Source organism: Ischnura elegans, chromosome 1 (genome assembly GCF_921293095.1).
Source record: "Ischnura elegans chromosome 1, ioIscEleg1.1, whole genome shotgun sequence".
NCBI classification, from domain to species: Eukaryota; Metazoa; Arthropoda; class Insecta; order Odonata; family Coenagrionidae; genus Ischnura; species Ischnura elegans.
In genome coordinates this window covers 22,987,164-23,014,874 of record NC_060246.1, presented here as the reverse complement: position 1 = coordinate 23,014,874, position 27,711 = coordinate 22,987,164, and the positions used below count along the sequence as shown (strand labels likewise).

The 27,711-nt window shown below is 38.0% G+C and overlaps 1 protein-coding gene across 1 annotated transcript; it reads right to left on the bottom strand.

Annotated features, from left to right (window-relative positions):
- Window positions 1-4,472: 4,472 nt before the first annotated feature.
- Window positions 4,473-24,344, bottom strand: LOC124157041 (syntaxin-12-like). The gene is made up of 9 exons (XM_046531514.1): window positions 24,166-24,344; window positions 23,603-23,813; window positions 23,420-23,489; window positions 23,246-23,345; window positions 22,403-22,553; window positions 12,414-12,538; window positions 5,339-5,494; window positions 5,142-5,248; window positions 4,473-5,061 (listed from the first exon to the last, which is right to left on the bottom strand). Exons 2-8 carry the CDS (start codon window positions 23,715-23,717, stop codon window positions 5,156-5,158), a joined length of 810 nt encoding a protein of 269 aa, XP_046387470.1. The 5' UTR covers window positions 23,718-23,813; window positions 24,166-24,344; the 3' UTR covers window positions 4,473-5,061; window positions 5,142-5,155.
- Between the last annotated feature and the right edge of the window lie 3,367 nt (window positions 24,345-27,711).

The following is a 27,711-nucleotide window of genomic DNA, read 5'->3' as shown; positions in this document are numbered from 1 at the left end:
TTATGTTTTGAATTAATGTGACCAAGGAGACTGCAAAGAGGAGGATAAAGTTCACCATATTGAAGGCTAACTTCTGTTGCCACTATAGTCGCATTTTAATCGGTTTTCAAAAACGTCCGCGGTGCATTGATGAGTACAATGCGATCCACTTTGTTATAATATTTTGCAGTAAAATGATTTTAATTGCGATTAAATGCATTGAAAAGTAATGAATTTGATAGATCACATCATTATATGCATACATTTTGGTTAACATCCCTAATTATTTCTTATTTCCCCGTGAAACTCAGATCGATTTGTCCGTCAGCGACACGAGTGGCGACTTTTGTAAACCTATTTAAATTCGCGGTGGGTGAAAGTCGGAGTGTGACAACACATAGAGGCAGTCTTGAGGATCTTTTGATAAGCCGATGTCCCACACGTACGGTCAAATTTCCATCAAAATTTTGGTCCAAATATTTTGATGCAACTGGATGGGGGTTGTCCCACTATGCATCTTCTACAGGGATGACTGTGTTCCTTTATGTTTTCCACGTGAATGACGCCGTTGGAGCAAAACATTTTATATTGAAATATATCAGTAAGAAGGATAAAGTTAATGAAAAACAGCCTCAGAATAATAAAAAATGTTTTAAACTATTGTCTAGTTTTGAAACATAACAACTGCATCTGCTTAAAGTTAAATCTTTAGTGCCAAAATGACATAAAATGTACTCCCAGGCATATCATTTTAAAAAAAATTTTCAGACCCTAGGGCAGCTGCCGTTGCCTTTGAGGGGGCGGGGGTCATTACCCCAGGCAATCCTATCCCCCCCCCCAAGCATATTCCTATAGTTACGCCACTGACTTTTGCAAGAAACCCTAGTTAAAGTCATTTTTGAGCCCAGAAAAGACATTACTACGCTGGGCATACCTTCACTGCAAGTTGGCAAATCTTTCGCCGTTTCACTATAATTCACTGCTAGTATAATTACTAGCAGTAAATTAGATTATTGGGCAGAGGCTGAGAGCAACAGACCAAAAGAGTTGTAAAATTGTACATTGTTGTACACTTAAAATCAAGTCAAGACACATTCAATATGCCAAAATCATTTAACACCAACTCTGATGAACTTGCAGTGCAATCACACAATTTTCCAGTGCGTATATTGTTCATCTGCTTCTTTAATATGCCCACTTTCTTACACAAACTACTTAAACATCAGAGGAGGAATAGATTAAATATAATAGTGGAGAAGCTGAAGGGTTCAAATTTTCCAAACAATGTCAATGCAAAACTTACGTGACATGCATATCCCAGTTGACATTAAATACTAATGAAATATGACAATCTTCCTTCTGTGGTCATTTATATATGTATACGGATCACGTTACTTCTTCCATCTCCTTCCTCAACTATTCTTCCTTGGTAAACTTCAGTCCTGCAAGGCATACAAATCTACACACAATCCTTCCGGTTGCTTGACCTTTTTTCGGGTGTTAACTTGAGTATTGCAGAGCATGCTCTTTTCCTACCTTTTCTAACAATGCTCTATGTACCTTCAGATTCTTCCTGCAGTGCCATTCACTATGTCTTCAATAGGCTATCAAATATGGCTGGCATTTTTAAAACTGTGATAAACTAAAAAACAAACACAAGGTCTGCGGTTTGTTTGTAGTGCAAGATGAAATTTTTCCATGTGTGTTTGGCAATCATTCCATCTCCTTGCCCCTGCAGTGTCATTGTCATGTCTTTACGTTACGTCATTGCCATGTGTTTGTGTTTCTGTCTCCTTGTTTAATATATATATATTAATGATGTATATTCACCTAAGGCGACAGAAGTGATGTGAATTTCAAATACATATTCTTTGTACATGTGTATTATACAACAAAGGAAATGAGGTATATGTACAGATATTCATGGCTTATATAGTTTGCCTGGCCAAAATGGTCATGCTAAAAATATTTTATTTCTTTTTCAAGTTCTTGAAAATAATTCATTATGGTGCTTTTTGATATCTGATAAAACTGTCCTTGAAACTGTTGGCACCATTGCTATAGCATTTTCATGAAGGCGATCGTTTACAAGTTTCAGTGATACTAGTATCAAATGAACTGACAGAATAGGAGCCTCTTAATTTATCTTTCCTAAATATATTTCTTTCAAGGCTTTTATTGATGATGCATACATTCCAGTACATCAATGATACTGTGGTTGACACTTGTAAATCATAATTCATTGGAGCAACAAGAAATAAAATATTTATAATTTTAATTCTAAGACTAAAAGCGTGGAGAGGAAACCAGGTTTTCATCCCCTTGTTTTTCACATAAATATGATTTTAATGAGAGAGTTCTGGAATCTACATGGATATTTGAATATAAAAAACATTTTCAAATCAAAATAAGAACCTAGGGTGGGAAATAATGGATGATCCCACCTTAAAATATGTTAATCACAAGGTGGTGCATTGATGTCACTGCATACCAATAGGTGAATAGGTATGCATGGGCGAATGCATGGTTCATTCTAGTCCCTTACCATGGGGATAGCTGTCCATTTATCTCAGCCTGTCCAGCAGGATGTGAATGTTATATAGCACACTCCCGATTATCCGGGCTAATGATGGGGAGAAGCAGTACGAATAATTGGAAAACACTGATAATCCAAACACCCAGATTACACTAATTTCTTGTAACAATTTACGTAAATAAAATAATTTACATATTAAATATTATTTATGCACTCATTCTATTATTTTAGAGAGCTTCCCAGACTCATTGAGAGCTTTCTTCGCCTTACCGCGATCTTTATAGTGGCTATAATGTGATTGAACTCATATTCCTACTGCTCCATATTAGATCTGGTTTCAAAAACAACATATCCTTGGCTATGTGATCACGGATGCAGAAAAGAGATTTGCACAAATATGTAATTCAAAACCACTGCCCAACATTAGAAACTATGCAGTCAGGCACCACGCCACGTAGTTGCTTCCCTACAAGTTGCCCGGGTTGCAACAGGGGGATGCAGATCCGTGATCACAGAGCGTGGTTGTGCACTGCAAAGCTTGGAAAACAGGATCATGCAGCTCCCGTGAATGCAGTCAAGTGTGCGATCGCACCATCATGCAGCAGCGATTCTAGGGTGACAGCGATTGCCTGGTTAGACTCATGCAATCTCTGCTTCCTTCCTGTCTACTTCCACTTCCCCCACTGCCTTCAATTCCACAAATCCCTACCTCTCCAGTTAGACTGATTAGTCATGGCGTAAACATACCTGAATGCAACAAAATTTCCATTTCCCTTGGGCTGTATTCAACCACATGTGAGACCACAGCAATAATTGCACATTTGCAATACAAAGCATACATTTAGAGATCGTGGTTAACATTTTTCCTGACTTACAATCGATTGACCTTTGAAGAATCTTTTAAATTAGATTTTTTGCCCCGCTGCTGATCATCAACCTCAATACTTGAACAGGCATCCAAGTAAACTAGAAACACTCTTTGTTAGCAAGAAAACAAAAAAATTCCATTCTATGAAGGGCATTCTAATGGAAATAATAAGCCTGCCTAGTGTAGCCTACAATGCAGTAATTCTGGTAATTTGAAGTCCGATTTTATTTTTTAAAAAGATCATGGAAAACATAGAAAGAGTGAAAATCGTGCACAGATAATCTGCAACACGGGTGTAAGCCACAGCTGGATAATCAGAAGTTTACTGTATTTAAATAACTTCTGTTTTAGGGAGGGCATCAACTCCTTCACAGATTTAAATCAGCACAGTGGTTATATTACAGCTTTTCTCCGACTATAGTCCCCCTCTGAATATAGTCCCCTACCCCTTCATTTTGAGCCTTCAGTTTTGGGAAAAATTTAGAAAATGTATTCGAATATATTCCCCCATTTACTTTCACCAAGGGCATTTTTGGAATAAAAGGGGGGAATTTATTCAGATAAATACGGTACTTAACTCCTGAAGTGACTATTCTCAGATTTATTCATCCCTGTCTAGATGAATACCATAATTTTTTTCACAGTCATAATTTTTCACCATCATCTTAAGACTTGAAATATATTTTAAATGACGTTACTAAGTATTGACACAACACGTTTTCAATAATAAGCATTGTCTTCATTCACAGCCTGTTCGATTGTATTAGATTATTCTTAAAAATAAGTTATACAGCAATCTAAGAGTGGTTGACCCAAGACCAGTATTCCCTCTCCCTCACTAATTCTATCACTATTATAGTAGAAATGTTTATCATGTGGGTGGGTTCCGGACTATTCAACTCTAAAAAAATGTGGTTGTGTACAAATTGTAAAATTTAGACAAAAAGAAAAGTTGTTTTTGTTGTATAGAACCACAAAATAACCAAAACAGATGACTACCCATTCGGTATATCCTGAACAGTTTACAATTAACAGTTTTCTGACAAAGCCGTTATTTTATAAGCAAAAAGGACAGAAATACAACCTCAATCAGCGAATTTAATCGTTGGTTTATTTTAGTGATTGAAGAAAAGAATAAATTTATATATATATATATATGTAACCCATGATACATTAAAAACATCTTTAAATCTTTACAACACACTGCACAAGCAAATTATATGTATGTAAGGGTAAACAATTATGCTCAGTTGAACTATGTTTGACAAAAATTATAACTTGTTTATCATAAAATTCCCAAGAAAATTCCAAGAATATACACTGGATGAGCATATTCATTAGTTTCTTCATGAAATAAAATTTAAACTTTTACAGACGGGAATCACAGGAATTAAGTTGTGGAAGAAAATGCTATGAATATGCACTAGTTCAGTTGTAAATTGTTTTGCTTTTGCAAATATGGAAACATTCAGAAAAAACGCACCAAAAATATACTCTGAAACTCTTGGACACTTCCTCATGATTAACTTTTCAATAATGGAATAAGAAGACTTTGCCTTCTATACTGTTGAATGTTACATAGCTAACATTTTAAGTATTCATTCATATCATCATTGTATTCCAACCAAAACAAATAACAATAAATAGTCCAAGCAAAATTATGCCATCCTCTTGATCCCTGAAATGAGAGATGGTATCATTTATCTATTTTTTAAGATACTATGTAATAACAAATGACCACACTCAATAATATATTACCTCAGTGAAAAGCACTATCGTGTTTCCACAGCGATGATTGTTATTATGATAGTGATGATTATAATCAAACAGATGAAGAGGATGAGTTTCTTCTTTCTCACTTTGGACTGCATTTACAGAAAAAAGGAATCATAATTATTCGCTTGTGAGCAAAAATATAACCAAATCTTCAAAATAAATATGAACTTTCTACATGCCTGTAATGCACTGGCTTGCCGCAGTTCTCCAGCTCCTTCAGAAACAAACACTTCTGTTTTCTCAACATTGGCTTCAATACTGTCTACTATTTCTCCTTGTTCGTGTACCATTGCTCCAAGGTCTTTGAATATTTGATTGACATCACAAATATCACTCTGTAATAAAAATTTTAGATAAAATTAATTTATTTTCAATTGCAGCACTCGCCAATAAGTAAAATGCGTACTAACAGATAAAAATTTCACGTAACTGAACATATTCCTATATTTCTCCCAATATTTTCATAGCCCAATCCATTTTTTTAAGTATCATTTTTAGAAGAATAATAATTGCACAGCAAATCTTTAAGTGATTAAACTGATGTACGAGTTGATATTAAGAGAAGAAAATTTTACCATAATTCATTAATTTCCCATTGTTGCCATTATCCTTTCTGAGTTAAGTATGTGGAATGAGAGATTTATTTTCATCTTAGGACCTTTCCTTTGGGCTAAAACCTTGTCGTGGTGGAAAGGTTTGCACATTCCTATGACCCCGAGAGCTGCACTGGTAGTAATAATTCCCAAATCACTCCTAGCAGGGGCACCCATGTCAGATTAGGGTAGGAGCCAGATGAAAAGTAGTCTAAGTGATGGTGTCACGTAAAAAGCAAATGTTCGCATGGATGAGTGAAACGCTACCCTATGTATCGTTTCCTTGAAAACATAGAGCTTAATCAAATTAGCCTTGGAAATTATTGTGGGACCCAGATCTTAAGGATGTGTGTTTTAGGTGGCTGCAATGTTAGCAAGGTCCTCTAGGTCAAAATCATGTGAATCCTAGCAGATACTTATCATCAGCAGTAGCATTGATTGTGGGGAAATGGAATTTCAGGGCAATGACAAGGGTGGGTATACTATAAAATATAAAATGGGAAATGGAAAAAAGAGAATAGATATTTAAGGACTACATGAAGTGAGGATACATGAGGATTACTGGAGTGATGGGTACAGGGTTATGTATAGTGGTGGGGAGGAAAGTCAACAAGGGGTAGCTTCGCTATTAAGAAGGAAGATTGGTATGAGAGAGGTAGGTATAGAGCAGGTAAGCAATAGTATTCTGGGGGTATAAATTGAGGTGTAAACAACCAAACCTGTGGTGGTTCAAGTTTACATGCACACTAGCAACCATATGAAGGGAGGGTGTGTGGATGGAATGCGTAAACAGCTCAAGGAAATCATTATGGATGCTCCTGGTGAGAAAAATCTAGTAGTGTTGGAGGACTGGAATGTTGAAGTCGAAGAAGACGTGGACGAAAACAAAATAGGAGAATTTGGAGTGCAAAATGACAGGGGGTGTAAACAGTAGAATTTTGCAGAAGAACCAAGATATTAATCACAAACACAGGGCTGCAACATTATTGTGGGCGGAGGTGCACAAGGAAGAGTCGAGGGAACATGGGGTGATTAAATTATAGTCAGGCAGAGGCTTAGGAATAGTGTAAAAAACTTATACAGCTTCAGTACAGCAGATGAAAATTCAGACCGCAACCTAGAGCATATAAAATGCAGCAAGAAATTCAAAAGACAAAGGAAACCAGAGAATACTGTGGCCAAACGCCTTATTTTGTTTCTTGTTGCCTAATGGTTAATTTTATTTTGTGTTATATAATTTTGTATTGCAATTGGTTGTATCGCTCGAATTGTATAATTTTCAAATCATAGTGTATCAGTTAACAAGTGAAAGGCGAAAATGTAGTTCGCTTAGTTCCCCGCTAACGTCGTCAGTGTATGTGCGAGGTGCAGACGACGTTAGTGCGGGGGACGATGGGAAAAGAATTGAGATAAAAGGCCAAGCTCGGGCGAGAGACGAGAGAGACAGAACAAGGTGTACAGTCTGAACGCACCTGGGAGAACGAGAGTGACGCACGTGCAACAGAGGAGAGAAATTATAAGGCACTACGGCGGAATCGCACAAAAGACGAGGAAAGGCTGAAGAGGGCCTGTAGTATTCTGCTACGCATGTTCCTGGGTGCTGAAGGGGGGTCGAATTCCTGGAGGAAGCATCGGCCACGTTTTGCAGATGCAATCAGCCGGCTGTTGGGCCAAGTGGCTTCTGCCCCAGACCCTCGCCGCAGAATGGGAGCGTAAGCGAACAACGCCCCAATTCCCCTATTTTCCCCTCGTGAAGCTGGTCATAGCTAAAATAGTGTGCCCCAACAAAAATGCGTGTTTCGTGCTCTCTCTCTCTCTCTCTCGTCCGAAGAAGAGGAAGGACCATTGTTTTTCTGTCAATCCCTCATTGTTCTCTGTTTTCTCAAAGTTGCATTGACGATAATTCGTCTTTCTCAAACAAAAACTGACATTGCTAAAGAGTGTTGATCTCACCATTATAAATGGGTTGATATTTAAATCGCCTTAAAGACTAAAATACTTCTTGTGTTTTCGAAGGCATTACTTAATTGTTTTGAATTTTATTGTTTAATCAATATTGTGTCTGAGGGTTTATGGTGTGTCAGGGTATATTTGTGTTTAAAGGTATTTTTTGTGTTTTTTGGGGGGTATTTCAATGTCTATTGGGTAATTTTTTTTGTTATTTTGTTAACGGTTTATTAAAAGTGATTTATGGTAAGAGGAAAAGAACCGGAATCTTATTATTTACGGGGGGAGTTTGGTAATAGTACGCAGCGATTCCTCTGCCCCCCACAATTTTACTAGCTTTAGTGCAAATGCAACGGTGCTGGCCGCCCGAAATCGGTGTTCCCTACCCCCGGATCGGAGGAGGGGAGTGGTAGACGGAAGCAGTGACTCCTCCGGCTCGGGGAAAAACAAATACGTACGTGTCGTCTCGTTTGCAAAACTCACTCATCCTAACGTCTTCGGAGAAAGGGAGGGGGGGGGGGGGGTTTGGCAAAACCATACCAGGGAGACGGGACCGGCACAATACTGAGAAAATGCATCATGAAAGCCCTGAAGACCTGACTAAGAGAAGAGAATATCAGGAGCTAGAGGAAAATAGTATCTGGAAAATTGTTAATATGCAGACAGGTCTGAGACCCAGATTAGCAAGACTCACTCACTATAGGGTAACTCCTTGGCAATTAGCCCCAAACCTACCACTCATTTATGATCCTCCTCACTGCTGAAATCCTTTGTGAAGTGGTTACAATATCAATGGTTTTTACAAAGAAACATTTTGTTGCATATTCCAATTTTTTATATATTTTGAAATGAATTCTTTGTTTTTTACGTGCTTAAGAATTTTTACATGAAATTTTAGTGTTACCATTAATGGACTTCTGATGTTAGTCTTAGTACCTTACGTTTACTAATGTTGTTATTATTAACTCTGGAAATCTGTTTAAAATTCTACAATGCTAGACAAAATGTTTGTTATTCTTATATGTAGTATGTAAATAATTGAAAATTAAAAGCAATATTTGGTTAAAAAACACTGGTAATGCAATAAGATTGACTATGGACTCATGCTAAGACAGGATTAGAGGGTATAGTCCAGTGACCGGTGTAGTGGCTAGCTGCCCCATTGAGTTAGGTCCCAAAATAACCCCGAAAGTTTTGAAATTTTGGTATTTTTGGGAGTTTTTCAGACATAAATGAAGATAATGTCACCCTCAGACTGCTCTATCACTTCTCTGTTTTTTACGACAACTCTTTAGACATTTGTAGAGTATTACCTCAAATATCTTTCATTTCTGCTCTTCAGTTCCAGGGATATCGCACCAAGAGTGAGCAAGCGCTACCCAAGGCAGACATTTTGGGTGACTCTCAATATTCGTTGATCATTCTCACCCATCGTAAAACCATTAATTCTTTAGATAAACTTTAACCGTCATCAATGTAGCCTAGAGTGCTATATTAATCACAATTTATTGCCAAAACAGGCTTAGTAGCAGTGATTTATTCCCCATTGGTGCCTCAATTTAAATTCAACCCAAATGTTCGTAAAATCTTTAACTTTGGGGTTCGGGCAGCAGTGATTAATAATATCCAATTTTGAGAAATTTCGGATTTGATCCCCTGATGCAAGTTGGCAACTTTCCTGCATGGCGCATATTTGATCCTGAAAAATGTCATTCTTCGGCCCACGCTAGACTATACCCTAAACTAGGCCTGTTGCCGGATGCTCTGGACAAATCATGACTTTGCCTACCCGAGACCATGACGTATCCAAAACATCCGGCAACATAGTAAACTTGTGGCCAATCGGAGTGCTTGGATCAAAGTTTCTGTCGTTTGAAAATGGTTCATTTCAAACCAAAACATCATTAGAATTTTGGTTCTTACTGGCATCAGCTATCCAATGCTTGCCCGTGATAGAGGTTTCCTTAAATAAGGTTCCATTTGGATTCAATTTGGATTTCAAGTCCTTGTGGATAAAGACACGCTGCGAGGAGAAGTAGTGTGATGCAGGCTTGTTTATATAGTAACGGCAAACGCCACGCTGGAAGTTCCTGGAACATTCCCGATTTTCTCTACTGCGTGTTGTGGTGGATATTGTGCCACAAGTACATTACAGACATAGAAAAGAATTCCTAAAAATGTAAAATTTTGGCAAACTTTAGGCCCTAGGCGTGACTGAAAGATATCAACTGAACTATACCAAATTATAACAATGTTTTAAGGCTCTATTTGAAGACGTTACAAACTTTTGCACTGTGAAAACATCTTATTTAAAAATTAAAAAAATAATCGCAAAAATGAAGTTTTATTTCATGCTTCAGGGTCCATATATGACCGGAAGACGTCAACCAATTTGGATATTTTTTTACTTTGTCTATACAAATTGCAAATTTTCCACACAATCACAATTTCTTAAAAAAAAATTTCGGCCCACCCTACCATGCAACTCTCGTGCCACCCATCATAATGTCTGCCTGGCACGGTGCGCTCTTGGTGTGATATCCCAGGAACCGAAGGGCAGAAATGAAAGATATTTGAGGTGATACACTACAAATGTCCAATGAGCCGCATAACTGGCTAAAGCACTCATTGTCAGCCAGAAATTGAGGGATCCAGGTTCGAATCCCAGTCAAGGCGAATGATTTTTTCTCAGTGGATTTTTTACACCATTTGTGCATTGCGGGTGACTCCTATAAGTTATGACCGTGGCTAGTCCTGGTATACCTAAATTACTCTACAGCGAACACTTCATTGAGTTCAAAGTTCAGGCATTGCCCTCTGGCAGTGGTGCCATGCACAAAATTTGGACTGCTTGTGGCATCATATGCTCAGCAGTACATACCACCTTGTCTGGTATAGTCCACAAATTTTCCACAGGGGAGAATGATGCCTCAGTAGCTTAACTAGCTTAAGCACTCAGCCGAAATTGAGGGATCCCGGTTCGAATCCCAGTCAGGGCGAATGAGTTTTTCTCCGTGGATTTTTTGCGCAGTAATGGTATTGTTCCTGTTGATGAATCGAGTGCATTGATTTCATCGCATCGGAATTTTTGTAATTTCATTTCACCGAAAGATGATCTTATCAACAAATTGTTCCCAAACATGATTGATAACCACAAAAATCACAAATGGCTGAGTGAGCGAGCAATTTTGTTTGCTAAGAACGAGGATTTGGATGACTTAAACTTTGTAATCCTTAATCAAATCCTTGGTACTCGGCATTCACTAAAATCTCTTGACTGTGAAACAAAGGAAGACGAAATCACTAACTATTCATCAGTATTTTTAAACTTCTTGGATGTGCCTGGCCTACCACCGCACAATTTACAGCCTAAGTTTGGCTTGGTGGTAATGATGCTTCGAAACCTAAACCGATGAAATCTATGCAATGGAATGCATTTGGAGGCTGACTATCAATGTGATTCATGCAACTATACTAAAGGAAAATACAAGTACGAGGAAGTTCTCATTCCAATGATTCCCATAATCCCAATGATATGCCCTTGGGAGTTTAAAGGAATTCGATTTCCAATTTGTATTGCATTCCTGATGACGATTAACAAATCATAAGGTGAGCGTTTGTGTGGGAAAACTCGTGTTTTTTCATGGTTAAATATATGTGGCACGTTCATGTGTTAATAAACCATCCGATTTATTTGTTCTTGCACCATAAAAAAAAACAAAAACTGTTGTACATCAGAAGGTACTTGACTTAAGAGAATAAAGCTTAATGTGTAAGGTACCCCGGAGGACGTTTACACAGTGCACCTTTCCTTGAAAATGGGAAAAAATTACCAAAATGTTGGGAAATACATACATCCTTCTATAAATTACCTAAACCTCAAGATTTATTAGTTAGATATTAACAAGAGGTAAAAAAAAAGTATATAGCAGAGTTGATGACAGGCAAATTTACAATTAGAAACCTACCTATCATTAACTCTGTTCTAAAGTTTATTCTACTTATTCATGTGACGCATTATCACTGCACACATTCTGAATAATCTGGAGTACCGGAAAGTTATGGCAAATAACTTGGAAAATTCAGGACTATCATGTTAATTAAAGAATTACACAATGAAAACTTGTGTTGTTAACTCCCACCAACAATGGCAACAGAAGTGGGCCATTGCTCTTGATTTCCCTCACTGCCACAATCCACTTTTCAAGCCAGCATTAAGTGAGATACGATAGCTTCACTTGCGAGTCACATAATTCGCTCACACCTAGGACCGAGTCTACCCTTGGCCAATTGAGGGGTGACTCCATCCTTGCCTAGACATACCAAAGGGTTGAAGCACTTAAGTGTATTAAAAGGAATTGCAGCAGTAGATTTTTAAGTGTGAAAATAGAGAAACAAATGGAGTTTTCAGTTGAAACGTCTCTTTAAAAAAGACGAAAGTGAAGAATAGAAGATTTGCTATTGCTAAATGTCAGATGAAGTGCATGCTAATTTTCAATGAAAGACACGTGGAGGACCAAAATATCCACTACTTCGAGATACCATTTATTCAGAGGGGGTAATAGTTAGGACACACCTTTAAATGCAGTACCTACATGATTTAAGAAACACATGTGTAGTAATTTCTTATGGAGCAACATATTTAGCTGTGTTAATGACTCCAAGACTGGTGTTTTGAGTAAGGGTGAGCTATGGATTATAAAGCCAAACAAACCTCCAATTGTCTTATAGCTTCTTCCTGTTCCTCCAATGCTTGCAGATCCAATTCCTCTTGAAGCTGAGCTTGTTGTCTTTCCCGCTGATCTGTGAGCTCTATCAGCTGCTCTCCTCTTTTAGCACCTAATAAGGAAAATTACAACTACTGAATACAAAAACTTATTTTTCTCTTGTAGGCCTATAATTAAAATAGTTACTGGCTGAACAGACTGGATAAGTTTAACAAAAGCATAATTTAATCCTTTACCTGGAATATCACATAGTTATGCCAAATAATTTTGAAAATTCAGGATTATCATGTTAACTGCAAAATTGAACCGTTAACACTTGTTGTTTAGTTATAGGTAGAGTGTTGTTTATTCACAGTTAAGTCAACAACTTTAACTCCCAACAATCTTGCCGACATGTGTTGACAGAGATTTCCCTTGCATGCATAACCCACTTATAAGGAAGTATTATGCCAAAGTGGGATATAATGGCAGAGGTATCAAAAAGGAGCAGGTGCAGATGAACATAAGAGAAAAGTCCAGACAACCTCAAGGAAATTTGGTGGAGTAATATATAATCTCCGTTAAAGGAAAACAGAATATAGTTTCCAGTATATGTCTACATTTGTTGGAGATTGGAAAACTAGAAGCAATGCTACCAATTATCCATGTACTATGAGAAATCAGTACCGAACATTTCTACAATAAAAGTGGCAACAAAGCCACCAACAATTTTTCAGCCAACAACATATAGTCACGTTTTACAAGCAAATAAAATCATAGGCATTGCTGTAGCACCTATTAATGTATCACCCGTTATCTCGGTATTTTTTTCTCATCCATGCGAAACTGGTGCTTGGGAATTAGTGTGATTGTATTGAGTGATTCTTGAAGAGAAATTATCACAGCCGAAGAAGTTACTTGTACCCAAGGAGAGGGTGATATTTTGTGCACTGGTAAGATAAGACATTTTTCAAAGTTATCAATAACTTTCGGCTCGGATGAAAGTGGCTTGTTGGTGCTTGGAGGGATCTTAGGATGATGCCACTATCAGCTTCATCACTTTAGCAATGTTGTTCTGATCAATTCTATTGAAGGACAGTATTAATGCGAATAAATCCTGATGCTTAATTGATTAATTGTATGCACATTCACCAATATTAGTCAATGCATCTGTTCCTGGTGAAAGAAATTTGGAGGTCATGGATTCTATGCAAAATCAGGAGGAAAAAGCTGGACTTTTAAGGCTAAACATGACGGACACATAGTGTGAATCTTCGCCAAGAGATTGAACTACCATCAGGAGAACCTCAGCACCATGGAATAGTAACTACGTCCCACATTTCCCCCACCCATTAGTCCTCAGTCCACCCCTCTAATGTTTCCCTCCCCACATAGCCCTTCAACAAGCGTCTGGAACCCAAGATCATTGCTCACTCAGGTTTCATGTTACAAAGAACATTAGAAATGATTTTCATCCCTCACCTGTTCTTTTACGCATTTTAAGCATTGAAGGAGTTCCCCCGTGAAAAATTAAAAATGGAAGTGGAATGTGGAATGGAAGTGTGGAGTAGGAAAGAATTCAGTCTGGAGTTCTATAGCTGGAGAATATTTCACTGAGGTGGAGTCAAAGTTTCAAGTTACCTGAAAAAGATGGGAAGTGGTTTTTTTTCAAATAGCTTCTCCCCCTCTCCATCTTGCCACCTCCCATCTTTTCATGCGATCTGCTTTCCCGGTCCCCAGTTTTTGTAACACGCTGATAGCATGAGTCAAATGCATACCGTGTTCTTCGGTGACAACCAATAACTTTCCACAATTAGTGTTTTACCTCCGTATGATTTAAAGAATAGGAATGCGTACCAAATATAATAAAGAATGACTCCAAATATGACACATTTCCAACATAATGTAACTTTGCTAATCATGGTTCCGTCACTTTTATTCATTGAATTATCAACAATTCACTAATTCCTTTAATAGACCGCACTCAAAAAGCAATGAAAAGTTTTCACTACAACAGCATAATTTTACTTGAATTAGCATAATAGTAATAATGTAATTTCCACTGATATATCCAATGATGAAATAATATGGATTACACACAATACATAATTAGAAAAAGTAACTGTGTGCACATTATGTTGTATTTTACACATTAGCACACATATAATTGAAAGATGGCCATTTCAAAAAAAAGTTCTCGCTCAATCTAATAAAAATAATACAGTTTTCGGATTCAGCGCACAAAATTATATGGTACTACATCAACAGAACTTGAAAAACATTGTAGTATGTACCGTAAAAATTCAGGACTGTGTTAATATCAATAGACCCAAATAAGATGAGACTCAAACTGCACGAATCACTTAGCTTGCATGTTTCTGCCAAGGAAAAGATTTGACAAAATTTCATGATCTTACACACTAGTCCCTTGCACCTGCCCGTATTCTCTCCAGTGTCCCACAGTCAGGAGGCAGAGTTCCCAGACACCCAGAGAACACTCTCCATCCCCACCACAGCCCCTACCCTCCCATGCTTTCATGGCCCTCCCCTTCCTCTTGCTGTGCGGATGAGTAGTTCTAGTTCACTAACTCGCCGCCGGCGATGCCCTCCAATGGGTCGCATTTTAGGCCATTATTATTATTAAATTCCCCTTCCTACACACATTTGATTTATGAACTTTCAGAGATGCGAGCATTAAAAAATTTCAAATTTCTAATTTGGTGCCTTTCAATTTGGCCGATGCGACGTGGTGTGGAGGAACTTGCACTTTGGGCGTAATCTCAAAAACGTATCATTGAATCCGATGTGAATTTAGGAACTGTTCAGTGTTTTGCCTGTCCTTCCTTACCGTGGAGAGCGATTTTTTTCGGCTCCGGCTGCGTCAAATGCCCAGCTAGATCAGTTTGTCACAATCTCGATGAAATTTAGAATTTTTTCTGTAAAAGTGACATGTAGGTGACTATAGCATTTCTAATATAATAAGAAAAGGTGTAAGTAGGTACTCGAAAAATCATGAGGAATGAGTGAAATAAAGGGACAGCAGAAGATCGCTAATCCCAAATTCTCAACTACCGAATATCTAGTAAAAGGGAGGTTTTCTGGAATTTTGCCAACTTAACGTTTTCTGTTGCCTCGGAGAAACAAGGGATTTATGAGCCTTTAATAAGCCTCCTTTATGCACATTTTGGATTTCGAGGTCATCCAAAAAAGTAGAATCATATTTTAGTATGCGTACAAGTCGATGGTGATTCAACTCGATGATAACACCAGATTTGTTGTCATATATCCGCGGCATTATGCAGGTCGAATGGAGCCGGGAGAAGTTGCTTACGCGGCGCGCTGATCACCTTGACTCCGACTCGCCTTGTTTCTCGGCAGCTTTTAATAAAATTTGGTTGGACCTTGAATAACGATTAGCTAAACTCTGTTAAGTGAAAAGGTTTAATCTTCAACAGAACTGGATTTCATCCGAAAAATTGTCAGTGCCTCTGGAGTTTGGCAATTTCGTCAGGGTTATGATGTCGAAGTCAACCACCAAGGGATACCTGCCGGATTTTCGTATTTTTCCACGCTCATCTATTCTACCGTGAGTATGCGGTGATTTTTTTTCCAGTATGAGCGATTTATTTTGAGTCATGGACCGTGATAATTCGTCAAAACTCCGATTGTCATTCTCTTTTTACATTAATTAGCACCAGAAAATATTTTTGAATCGGCAGCGATATCAACCAGCCGCATGTCGATAAATTGGCTCCGGGATATCTAAATTACGATGTAAAATAATGTTGTTCCATAGGGAAAGAATGCTCTCACTCATGGTCATGACAAGGGAAACACTTCCTCTGTTCTTTCGCAGTTCCTCCGTGGAAACTGACCTTGGAATGGATTATAGAAAGAATCTTCTAATGAACTGCGCAATTGATATTGGGCCTCCTCTTTTGAACAGAGAAAGTAGCCGACTGATAAAATATTTGGCGAATAATCGACTGCCCGTAGGTAGTAGAGTTGAAAGGGGCATAAGCCATCAATTGAAAACATAACGAGAAAACCATTATTGTAGCGGCCCTCGGAGGATAACTCATGTCATCAGTCGTCACGTATCATCGAAGTCAAGTTCAAGAAGTGAAGGATAAGGTAGTTCGAGGATATTAAGGGATGACTTTGCTCCATTAGATCGGATCTGATACAAAAAGTGCCAGGTGTTTGGATCAGAAGGGGAGCGAAACGTTACAAGAAGACAAATCACCCAACTTGCGAGTTGAAGGCCGCAGCGCTGCGCTCGCGGAAGAAAGCAGTTGAAGAAGCGTACCCCGGTAGATTGTATCGACTCTTGGTAAACTTTCATGAGACTGTACTGGTTGATGAGCATAAATTCGAAGATTTGGATGAACCGTCATGAAAAAACGTTAAATCGGACAAAAAAATCTTGAGCGGGACAAATTTTTACGACCATAAATGCGGAAAAACGCAAAATGCGGAAACACTGAATATGGATAATTTTTACATTGTCCTAATAGGGAATGAATCAGGACCCAAAAAAATAAACGCTAAATGCGGAAAAACGTTAAATGCGAAGACCTTAAATCCGGATCCGACTGTATTCCTATAGTATCTACTAACCAGCCGAAACATAAAGTATGCGAAAGCCTCCGTGCTCAAGTTATAATCATATCAACGAATAAAAGACTAAAATACCGAGAAAGTGATTATTTTGATCAAATTTTGTTCACTTGAGAAGCACATGAAAGCAGCTCAGGGTTACAATCACAATAAATCATAGAAATTATCGCCCTAATCAATTGAAGTGTGAATAGCGCGGTGGAAGAATACTTGGCTGGTATTACAATTTATGAGTTATGCTATAAATCTCTATTGCCACAGTCGACGATGAAGGGATATTTTCTCAGGATATTTGGTTTCTCCCCGGTAGCAATTCGAATTCATCTGCTATCTCGTGAGAACTTCCAAAGATGGACTGAAAATAATTGAAGAAAAAGCGGTGGAGAAGCACATGTATTTTGCAAAATGCCTCAGATTGTCCGCTAGCACTTGACAGCAGGAGAGGGGGTAAAGTGGGGGGTGGGGGCTGAAATGGCGTTTGGTAGATAGGAACGTATATATCAGACAGAAATCCATCGTAGCAGTGTAAATATCGAGACAGCATGCAATCATTTTTTTGCGAGGTGGTGTATCCCATTAGAATATTTGAAAGAGATGTCAGGTGAATCAACTATGTGCCCAAATTGTTTCTATAAAATTAAAATATTCCATTAATCAGCTAAATTCTTGTTTGAATCCTTTAAAGGAAATCACAATAGAGTATGTGCACCCGGGAGGAATACGACTGAAATGCATTTTATTCGATAAAGTGTATCGTAAATATCATTACTTTCGATTAACAGCATTAATTGTTGCTTAGTTTGTTTAATAATTAATATTTAATATGCATTGTTTTCGCAACGATATTGGGCAGACGAAAATGCTCATCTATTGGCTCCTCGGTATGTGACGTAATTCTGTTCTATCTCATCATCGTGCAAGGTGTTTATCGTGTTATGATCATATTTACGATACAATAACTACATGTGCATTGGATAAAGTTGGTGGGTCTGATCTGTGTGAAGGGAAATACGTTTAAGTGCTTATCATGGATATGGTTTCGTGAAGGTTTCTTCAAAAAATATCCCGAAGGTGGATGCTTCAATAATTGACCGTGCTGATTATGTTGGACTATACCTACATGCCACGGCACGAAGTTTTAATGTTGAACTGGAGCTTTTTTGTTGTGTTGCCTCATTCATAATAAAGAGTAATCGACGGGAAACCTCATCGGAAATTACATCGAAGTGAATTAAGTAAGATTGTTTACAGTAGGTAATTGGCCAAAAGTTCGTTAGCACGATTCGAAGGTTTACGGAAGTAAAAGTACGTAGATAACTATCGATATTTGTATTATTATCATTTCAAATACCAATCATAATTTAATTTATCTATTTAACTATTTTCTATTCTATTATTATTTAACCTACTGACTCGCAAAAAATAATTTTTCATATTATTCAGTTATGGACCGTGGTGACTTGATGAATATCCATAGTTCATTATTTAATTGCCGCTCCTGAGCTGGGTTCTTCTTCTTCTGGGCTATTTAAGGTTTGAAACGTAAGCACAAATAACTGAAGTTACATTTTGGTCCAGTCTAAGCAGTAATCTGATCTTAATTTCTTTAAAAAAACGCACTTTTTATCGACGTATTTGTTCTTTCGTAGAATTAATGTATTCAAAAGCAGAGTTCTGATTATCTCAATGTTTCTACAAGTTATTTTCATTTCGCTAACAGGGATATGTCAGTCAGATATATATTTGCTTGGTTGAGGTTTATGAATAGCATTTGTGAGGTACAGTAGATTCCGGTTAATTGGGACATATCGGGACTTGTGCATTTTGCCCCAATTAAGCGGCTGCCCCGATTAGGCGAACTCTCTTGTATATGGGCATAAAAACTTTGAAATGGTAGAAAGAAGACTAAAGAATGTTTATAATGCAACATAAGTTTATTAAACTATTAATTTGATTAATAAATCAGCGAGTTTAGTTAATTTATTATCATTTTTTAGAATTATAACATTTTTGTTAAAAATATTTTTCACAGCCACGGGCGACGCTGAATGAATGTCTTTTGCTAAGTCCTATTAAAGAAAATCCCTATCCTCTTGCGGATACTATAACAACAAGAGCTTTCAAAATAGGGCAAGAATAGGAACATTTTTGAAAAATAAGAGTAAATCAAACGAGGAAAATATAAAAAAAAAGTATTCTGAAAACAAAAAATTTTAATTTCGTCGCGAGTATAGAGTATATGTCGCCGACTCATGGCCCAATAAAGCGGCATGCTGTCCCAATTAAGCGGAGAATACTCTGGGATATTCCTCTAATGGGTTCTGTTCTTCAAGATCTGCCCCAAATAACTGGTGGACCCATTAAACGGAATCTACTGTATATCTAAAAATAATATTATTGAAAACTTGGTCTGGATGAATGATGGAAATCTCTCGGGCTGGAAATAAAATGTTTGATAGTTAGACCAGACGATTACTTTTCATTCATTCGGTTTCAAATGCTTCTCGAAGCATTTGTTATCACAATTTAAAAATTGGTTCATTTTACATTTCTTCACAGCATAGTTTATAGGTTTTCAAGGTACAAGCGGGTACAAGTGTCTTGTTATGACTATCCATTAAGCGAGAAATCCCTGCGCACGGTGCATTTCCAAAAAGTATTTGTGATACGTAATACTGAGCTCATTTCACATCCGATTTGGAAAATATTAGCATCACTGTGTTTGGAATTAAATAATGAACATTTTGAATACCCAAACTATCACTTTTTATCGAAAATTAATTTCCCGTTTTTTAGTTAGTAGTAAGCACGGCCGTGGTAGTAAGGGTACTGTTACTAAGTTAGTTAGTTACTTATTAGTGACTTAGTTTTCACGAATTAAGTCGTACCGTTTTCAAGGATCATCACTGTTTAAGTGTCTCTTAATTTTAATGTCTATATATACCTGCAAACGAAAGCAAATGCGAGAACCGAGGAGTAAGAAATATGATTAGGTAGTTCAAGGTAGAAAAGTTGATAGAGTCTTGTCGTCAGCGTAACCGTGAAATAAATGAATGAAAAGATGCAATTGATGGCATGTACACACTTTTAATCTAGTTCATAAGCCATTCCATGGCTTCTTTCCAAACCCAGTGTACGCTGTAGAGGGGCTCACTCTAAAGAACAAGGTATGCCTGAGAACACAACAAACAAAATGACGTCACAGCCTTGAGAATATGGCCGACTGGTGTTTCAGCGCATCATTAATTTTGCAAATTTTAATAATGAATATCTCACTTAAAAAGTACCTCTCTATTCTCAGACTCGGAATTTAGCCTAATTGAGGTTTAAATTTTTTTTTAGGATCACTTCCCAAAAACGTGCACATATTACTCGCCAAAATCTAGAGTTTCCTGTTGCATAGGCAACCTAGTCAAACATTCCCGCATTCATCGTTTTTACGTCCATCCCCTTGAAAAACGATAGATCAAGGTTCCACTGTATACCTTTTTATTTATAAATTCATCAAGTGAAATATAAGTGCGTTTAATATGCTTTGCACGATTCTAGTATTCAAATATTCGAGCAATGATTTAATATTTGAGTTCGAGAAATCTGCTATTCGACCCTTCTCTACATACGACGTTTTCACATGCATGTGGAGCACCGAAATAAGCCTGAACCACCAAAACAAGCCCTTTCTTAGAATCACCAAAATAAGGTATTCTTCCTTTGGGTCCTTCATGCTTGTCATCCCTTCTGGTTCCTTTCTTCACATAACTCTTTTATTTACAAATGACGTGGTGTTTCGCTTTCTTACCTGGCAAGCTTGCCCCCTACCTCGAACTAGACCCTTATGTCATCGGACAACTCTCGGCAGCCGGAGTGTAGGTTTATCAACTTAAGAACAAGGTTTTGGAACGCATTTAAGTCCTATATCGAGGACTTACTGCATTCAGGAAGCAATCAACCCTCGATTGCATTACGCCGCATTCATCTACTGAGAAACTGAAATGAATTTTCTCGTTTTTATATATTTGCACGTAATTTAATCGCGTACATAAGATACTGTTTTTTTTTAAAGATTCCTAAAAGAAACATTCATACGAACTTCGTTATTTCAAACCTCCGGTCTTTCGCTCCTGTGAACTTTGTAATAATGAGAGTCTACTGTATTGAATTATCTACTAGTTCTTAGTCCACACTATTTATGTAAATGCCAAAAAAAGATGGATCGAAGAAGTTAGGAGTCGACAGAACAGGAAAATATGTCTCCTCTTCAGAAATATATAAAGGCCATTGGGAGGTGGAATCAAAAGAGCTAAGTAGAGAAACCATGGCATTTACCGTTTCACAGAGTAGGTTTTTCCAAATCAGGGCTCTGCTCTTTGGCCTACACAGTGCTGGTAAAATGTTACAATGGCTCATGGACAAAATTATAGGAGCCAAACTGAAACCACATTCATTTCACTATTAGAATGATGTTGTTGTAGTCAGTTCCTCCACAAGGGGCAATTTCCAAGAGAATTTGGGTCACTTAAAAGAGGTGTTGAAAAATGCCTCAGCGATACAAAATTACAAGTCAATTAAACGTCAGTTTGTGAATCAAGTCTAAAATTTTGAGTTATATTGTAAGTAATGGAGAATTCGAAATCAATTCCGAAAAGATCTCAGAAATAACCAATTATCCTCGCATTCTCAAATGTAAGTGAGCTCTAACAGTTTATGGGGTGATTAGGTTGGTACTGCAGATTTGCACCTAAATATGTATCTGTAGTCTACTGATTTCTAGAAATATTGTACCAGAAATACTAAATGTAGTACTATGTACAACAAATTTTCTTTGTCTTTGGAAAACGAGACCTTTTCTAGGAATCAAAAGAATCCCTTATATCCCTACCAACAAGTTTGCATGCTGTCACGGTGTTATGTAACATTATGTCAAGTCATGTCATATTCTTTCAAGCTTATTTCTTGTTTTACTGCTCGCAACCATTCTTCGTATTACATAGCGCGGTCAACCACCAGTCTAACGTCATTAACTTTTGCCTAAGTTTAATGAAGTATCTTTTTCTTGGACTTTGCCAAATTTATATTTTGTGAAATTCTGACCTCCTGACTGCCCATTTTCCCCAATTGTTAAGAACAAGTGAATGTTCTCCGTTTCATATTTGCATGAAAAATCCAGTCATAAATCATGCATACTTTTTGAGACTGTTCCAGAACGTGATCGTTTGCATATTAAAGAGTGAACAAACAATGAAAGTAGGTAGGCCAGGTTTTTTTCTCAGTATTTCATAAAAGAAATGTCATAACAAAGTTCTTATTTAAGAACCACCAATTTTTTGGTCCCATCAACTTCGTCATAACGAGAGGTTGATGCATCCTTCTTACTTACTTGCAAAAGGGTCACCAATACCAGAATTAGCTCGCACTCGCTGGACTTCCTCCTTTTCCTTCTGAGCTGCCCACCTCTGAGTTTTTTGGAAAGAATTTAAAGCCGTCATGAACTCATCAGTCAAACGCTCCTTTTGCATCTTCCTCTGCCTCTAGAATGAAAATGAAGTAAGAAGTGAATTTTGATTGTGTTGTTACAAAGTATACAAACTGTCATGTGAAAATTTCAAAACAAATCGCTAGGAATTTATATACTAATATGTTCACCATTTTGTGGTTCTCTAAAAGGTCACAACAGTTCTCACAAGGGAGCAAAGTGACCAACAGCATGCGCTGTCAATCGAGGATGTGTGACTTACCCATGTTTCACACAAACGTTAGATTCTCAGGAGAAACCAAGATATTAAATTAGCCATTGTATGATTACGTAAATTGAATTGCCCCCAACTAAAGTAAACATGCTGAATTCAACTGAGGAAAGTGGAACTCAGTAGGACATGCTTCAGATAATGATAGAACATTTTAAGTTTAAAAAAATAAATTAAAAATGTCTACTTCAATATTGATTGAAAGTAATGCAATGTATAACTATAGTTCTAATGGAACTATGCTTCCAATACCATTGTATCATCATAAGAGTAGCAGTACCCAAAGGCCAGGGAGTTAAGTTGACATCAGTTATACCTAGCATTTTTATGATGGAGAATGCTATTGCCTTTCAACAAGTCATTAAAACCAATAATAGAGACAAGAGCTTCAAAAAATATAATGTAGAGTTTTGACTCACAAGGTAGGACAACAAAATACAGCGATCAACAAAAGCAAGCAACAAAAGCTTTCTTACCTCATCAGAAGGTGAGGAGGAAATTGTGATGCCCGCAAGTTCCTTAAGATTTGCACTGGTATCTTTCGCAAGCATATTCGTGTAGTGCTCAATTTCATGACTGGAATAGAATTTTATTAGGAGCATTAGTGTCAAACAAGCAACTTTCATTCATGGTAAAAATTGAGTACTCACAGTTTCGCCTTGTGTTGCTGAGAATCTTGAGGTGTACCCAGCTGATTCACCATTTTCTGCATTGACAACACTATAAACAAACATGGCAAGGCATGAAGGACTTCTATTTCCAATTTGAGAAATCGGGATTGTTAATTTGTCATAATTTTATTGAGAAATGGCGTTGATCCACGAAAAACTTACCGTTTTTTGATATTTTTTGGATATTGGTACCAATTGTTTGAGCAAGATTTTGGAATACTCGCTCGCTTCCCGGCCCCCCATTATGGTAAGACGAAAATCCGTAACTGCTCTCCATGTTTGCTTCAATGATTTCAACCGACTTCAATAAAAAATACTTAAAATTTTCGGATGCTCATTACATAACAGCTTCAACTGACGTGACAGCTCGTACCTATTCAAGCGAAACATGATGACAATTATTTATGTAACCGCAATAACTTGGTTGATTTTATTTTAACACGAGATGAACTACATCTAAAAGTGTTATCTTGACAAGGGGAACATCAGTACAGTATGTCTTCGACCCGACAGCGTGACAAACAGGCTTGAGTTGAGGACATAGGAGGTGAATATGGGAAATTCTGGTTTATCATTAATACATGCAACCAAGAATACGTACATAAAAAAATTCCCAATTTGCCTTAAGCAAGCATAAAAATGACAGATGAACCAGATATTTTGACAAACATGAGTATCCGTCATAATACGTAGGTGAGAAGAATACGCCCATGAAAGGCACTTACCGATAAGCAATGGATTTTTAGAGAATATTCCTATGTCAAACATCACCATAAGTTACGTCCATTCCCGAACGCTAAAAATCACCTGACTAGCAAGTTTATTAACACAAATCCTAATATTGATTACTGTATCGTCAGCCTGAGTTTCTTCAGTGCTGCCACCATTGACTCCGGAGGAAACAAATGAAGCCGTACAAGCGCACAATGACGTCATGACGTGCCGCCACAACGCAAGATTATCGAGGTGATCGAGGTGACTCGTTCCTCATCATCCTGCCGCAGCATATGGAAAACACGTCGATCAAAAGCATCACAAGTTGTGTGATATCATCTTCCGTTTCTATAGAGAGTGATTATTTTATCACTTGTATGTGACCGCTATGCCTATCAAAAGAGAGATGTAATGCCAGAACCAGTGGCTTAACTGGGGTGATCCCCCCTCTAAGCATCAGAGAATGAGAAGGAAATTTTAACGAATACTGATTGTTTCCTTGTTGTGATGATTTCCCGTGGAATTACTAGTGCAACCCAAATTTTAAGTGCCAAAATGATGCAAATTGTATTTCAAGGCATGTTATTTTTCGAAACATTTCCCCGAACTTCTTGGAGGGGGGGATCGCCCCTCCAGGTTCGCCGTCCCCCCTAAGCATATACGTAGTTATGCCAATGGCCAGAACGGAGGAGAGACGCTTTTTACGCAGAGCATCGATAAAGGAAACCCCTGCCAAACTCCCCATAGAGGTGGCTGTTAGGGTATCAAGTAGACGCAGCTGTAAAAGTTATCGGTGCAGACGAATGCAGAGCTGATACCTGTGATATGTACTCACATGACATATTAGTGAAAGAGAGGGGGGATTATTATAGCATATAAGCCCCCTGCAGCGCATGGGCGCACCCAGGATCAAAATTAGGGGGAGGGGCAAGTCGTTCAAGTTATAACATTTTAGCAGGGAAAATGGTTATTGAAACCAAACTTTTAAGAAAATCATGACGGTCCTTTACTATAGTTTATAAAATTATTTCCTTGAAAAATTAATGATTTTATTTTAGTTCCACACGTCTTATACTAATATCATTTTTCTTCAAAAGAAATTTTTTTCAAAGCTTTCACTTTGAACTAAATTTATTTTTGCTTCGAGAGGGGGGGGGGCAGCTGCGCCCCCGCTGAGTACACCTATACCCTCCAGTTTCTAGTTGTCTTAATGGTATATTTATATTTTCGGCTTGTAAAAGTTAATACTTTCCCCGTCCCTAGATATCACTGGCAAATATGAAGATATGAAGAGGACGTATCAGATGTATAGCATCAGTGAAATGGGAACTGAGTGTATTAGGCAGAATAGGGACCAATTCTGTGATTAGGCGAGGGGATTATTGTAGTTTCCATGGTACTAGCAGTGGCGCCGACTCCATGGGGCCTGAGGGGGCCCGAGCCCTCCCAAAAATTCGCTACAGATGTGAGGAAAAAATGTGCCATGCTTGTCGATTTTCCCCGGAGTGTCCAGATATCGAGATTCGAGTGATCAGGGTTCTAATGTTGATCATATGACTCTTCTAAAATGCTTAAAAAACTTCAAATTCACAACTTATAAAATTTACCGGGGCAAGGTCCCCGGTTTGGGCCCCCCCAATATTTTTTGTGAGTCGGCAAACCTGCGGGTACTAGGGTTGAATTCTGCCATAAGGCGAGAGTGGTGCCATGCCTCTGCCTTCGCATGGGTTTGGTCACCTCACTCCTCCCCACCTTCCCAGATTCAAATACAAAGTATGTAATACCTCACAGTTACTCCTCAAGGATATTACAGATTCGCCCCGATAATTGACCTGGTATTGGAAGACTATTGGCAAAATGCTGACTATTTGTTTTACAAATGTCAATAATGAATGATACAAATTCAAAGTCTGTCCATTTCTATTTTGTTGTTCAAGATTTTGTTACAAGTCCTACATGCATAGTGCATTTTTATTGTGAAATACTCTAATATTTTTTCGGCATACTATTTGGGTGACAGTTAGTTAAATTTTTACTTGTGAAGTACCCCAGTCTCTCCCCATTTTTTATTGAACTTCCTCCTTTAATTCTCAAAAAGGCTAATTTCTTTCGACTCTATCCATATAAGCAAGAAATGCAAATGACCTCAACCGTCGGCAGGGGCGGATACAGAAAAAACTCAAGGGGGGGGCGCAACATATCTTGAGTTGTCTTTACTTTTATCGTAATAAAAGATCACAGTCAAGTCACAGCCAAAGTCTAAGAAAATTTTATTTAAAATGATTGTAAACATGTAAAAGATAATGCCGCCTTATGATATGAAAAAGTTGCAATTGTGGTTTTGCAATGTTCGGCATACGGGCGGATCCGCAAGGGGGGGGCGCGCGCCCCCCATCTGTATCCGCCACTGACCGTCGGTCACCTCAGTGGCATAAATATGGATGAGGATAGTTCCCCCCCAATAGCTTCAAAGAAATAAAATTATTTAAAACTACTGTCCAGTTTTGACATGTAATAACTGTGTCTACTTGAAGTTAAATCTTCAGCATCAAAATGATATAAAATGTATTTCCAGGCATGTCATTTTTCAAAAATTTTCCCAGACTTGCCATCCCATCCCCCCCTACCAAGCATATTCCTATAGTTATGCCACTGCGTCACCTCCTCTAAATACCATGCCAGGAAGAATGTGGTTTAAAATTAGAGGTTGGAGCCCACTTTGTGTACATTATATTATATTGCATTGAGTTAATTGTCTTATTCCATATCCATCATTGGCCCCTGACCTTGGGCTAGCTGGATGGAACCCTAATTTCCATGAATTGCCCTAATTACTTTGATCCATTGAAACTTATTAGGCGGCACTATGACTGAAGGATATCCCAGAATAATGGCAGTCATCTTACTCCTAGCAGGCATTGTGTTGTACCTCTTTTCAATGATAAAGTTTGGTTTTTCCTTTTAAACCTAGGAATTTGTGGGCCATTGGTCCACTAATAGATCATTTCAAGATAATTGGAGTAGAGCCTTAATTGACATCCTAAAACCTTCAAGGTAGTTTATCTAGAGTTTCACTTTTACCATTAGATGCACTTACTTCCCCTTATTTTAGGAAATTACAGGGCCGGATCAAAGGGTGGCCCCAGGCCACCCACCAAGCATAACAATTAGCATAGTTTTAACTAGGGCATGTTCTGTTTATTGTATCCACTAATGCTAACAGTCAGGCTACTCTTAAAGCCATTGGCATCACCAATGTTGCAAACCTATGCTGCTAGTTGAATGTTGGGGGAGAGTGGTAGGCTAGATGGAAAGAGCACTTGGCTACTGATCCTGGGTTCAAGTCCCTAGTGAAGCCTCCATACACCTCAAATAAAAATCCTTGAAAAGGCACAGGGAAAGGAATTGACCCCCCCCCCCTACCCTGAATGTTTGATTCTGCCTTGTGGCTTAGTCTGAAGTGAGCTCTACCCTAACCTATCCACTCCAATCATTGGGTTGATTCATTTAGAGACTAAACTGAATGTGTTGGCTATGGCAAGATCCATCCAGACTGG

Excerpts from the sequence above, each read along its gene's own strand:
- LOC124157041 (XM_046531514.1), bottom strand. The coding sequence starts at position 23,717 with ATGGAGAGCAGTTACGGATTTTCGTCTTACCATAATGGGGGGCCGGGA. Across the intron at positions 23,490-23,602 it reads CCAAAAAATATCAAAAAACG|TGTTGTCAATGCAGAAAATG; the intron begins GTAAGTTTTTCG and ends GTTTGTTTATAG. Across the intron at positions 12,539-22,402 it reads TATTGGTGACCCTTTTGCAA|GTGCTAAAAGAGGAGAGCAG; the intron begins GTAAGTAAGAAG and ends TTTCCTTATTAG.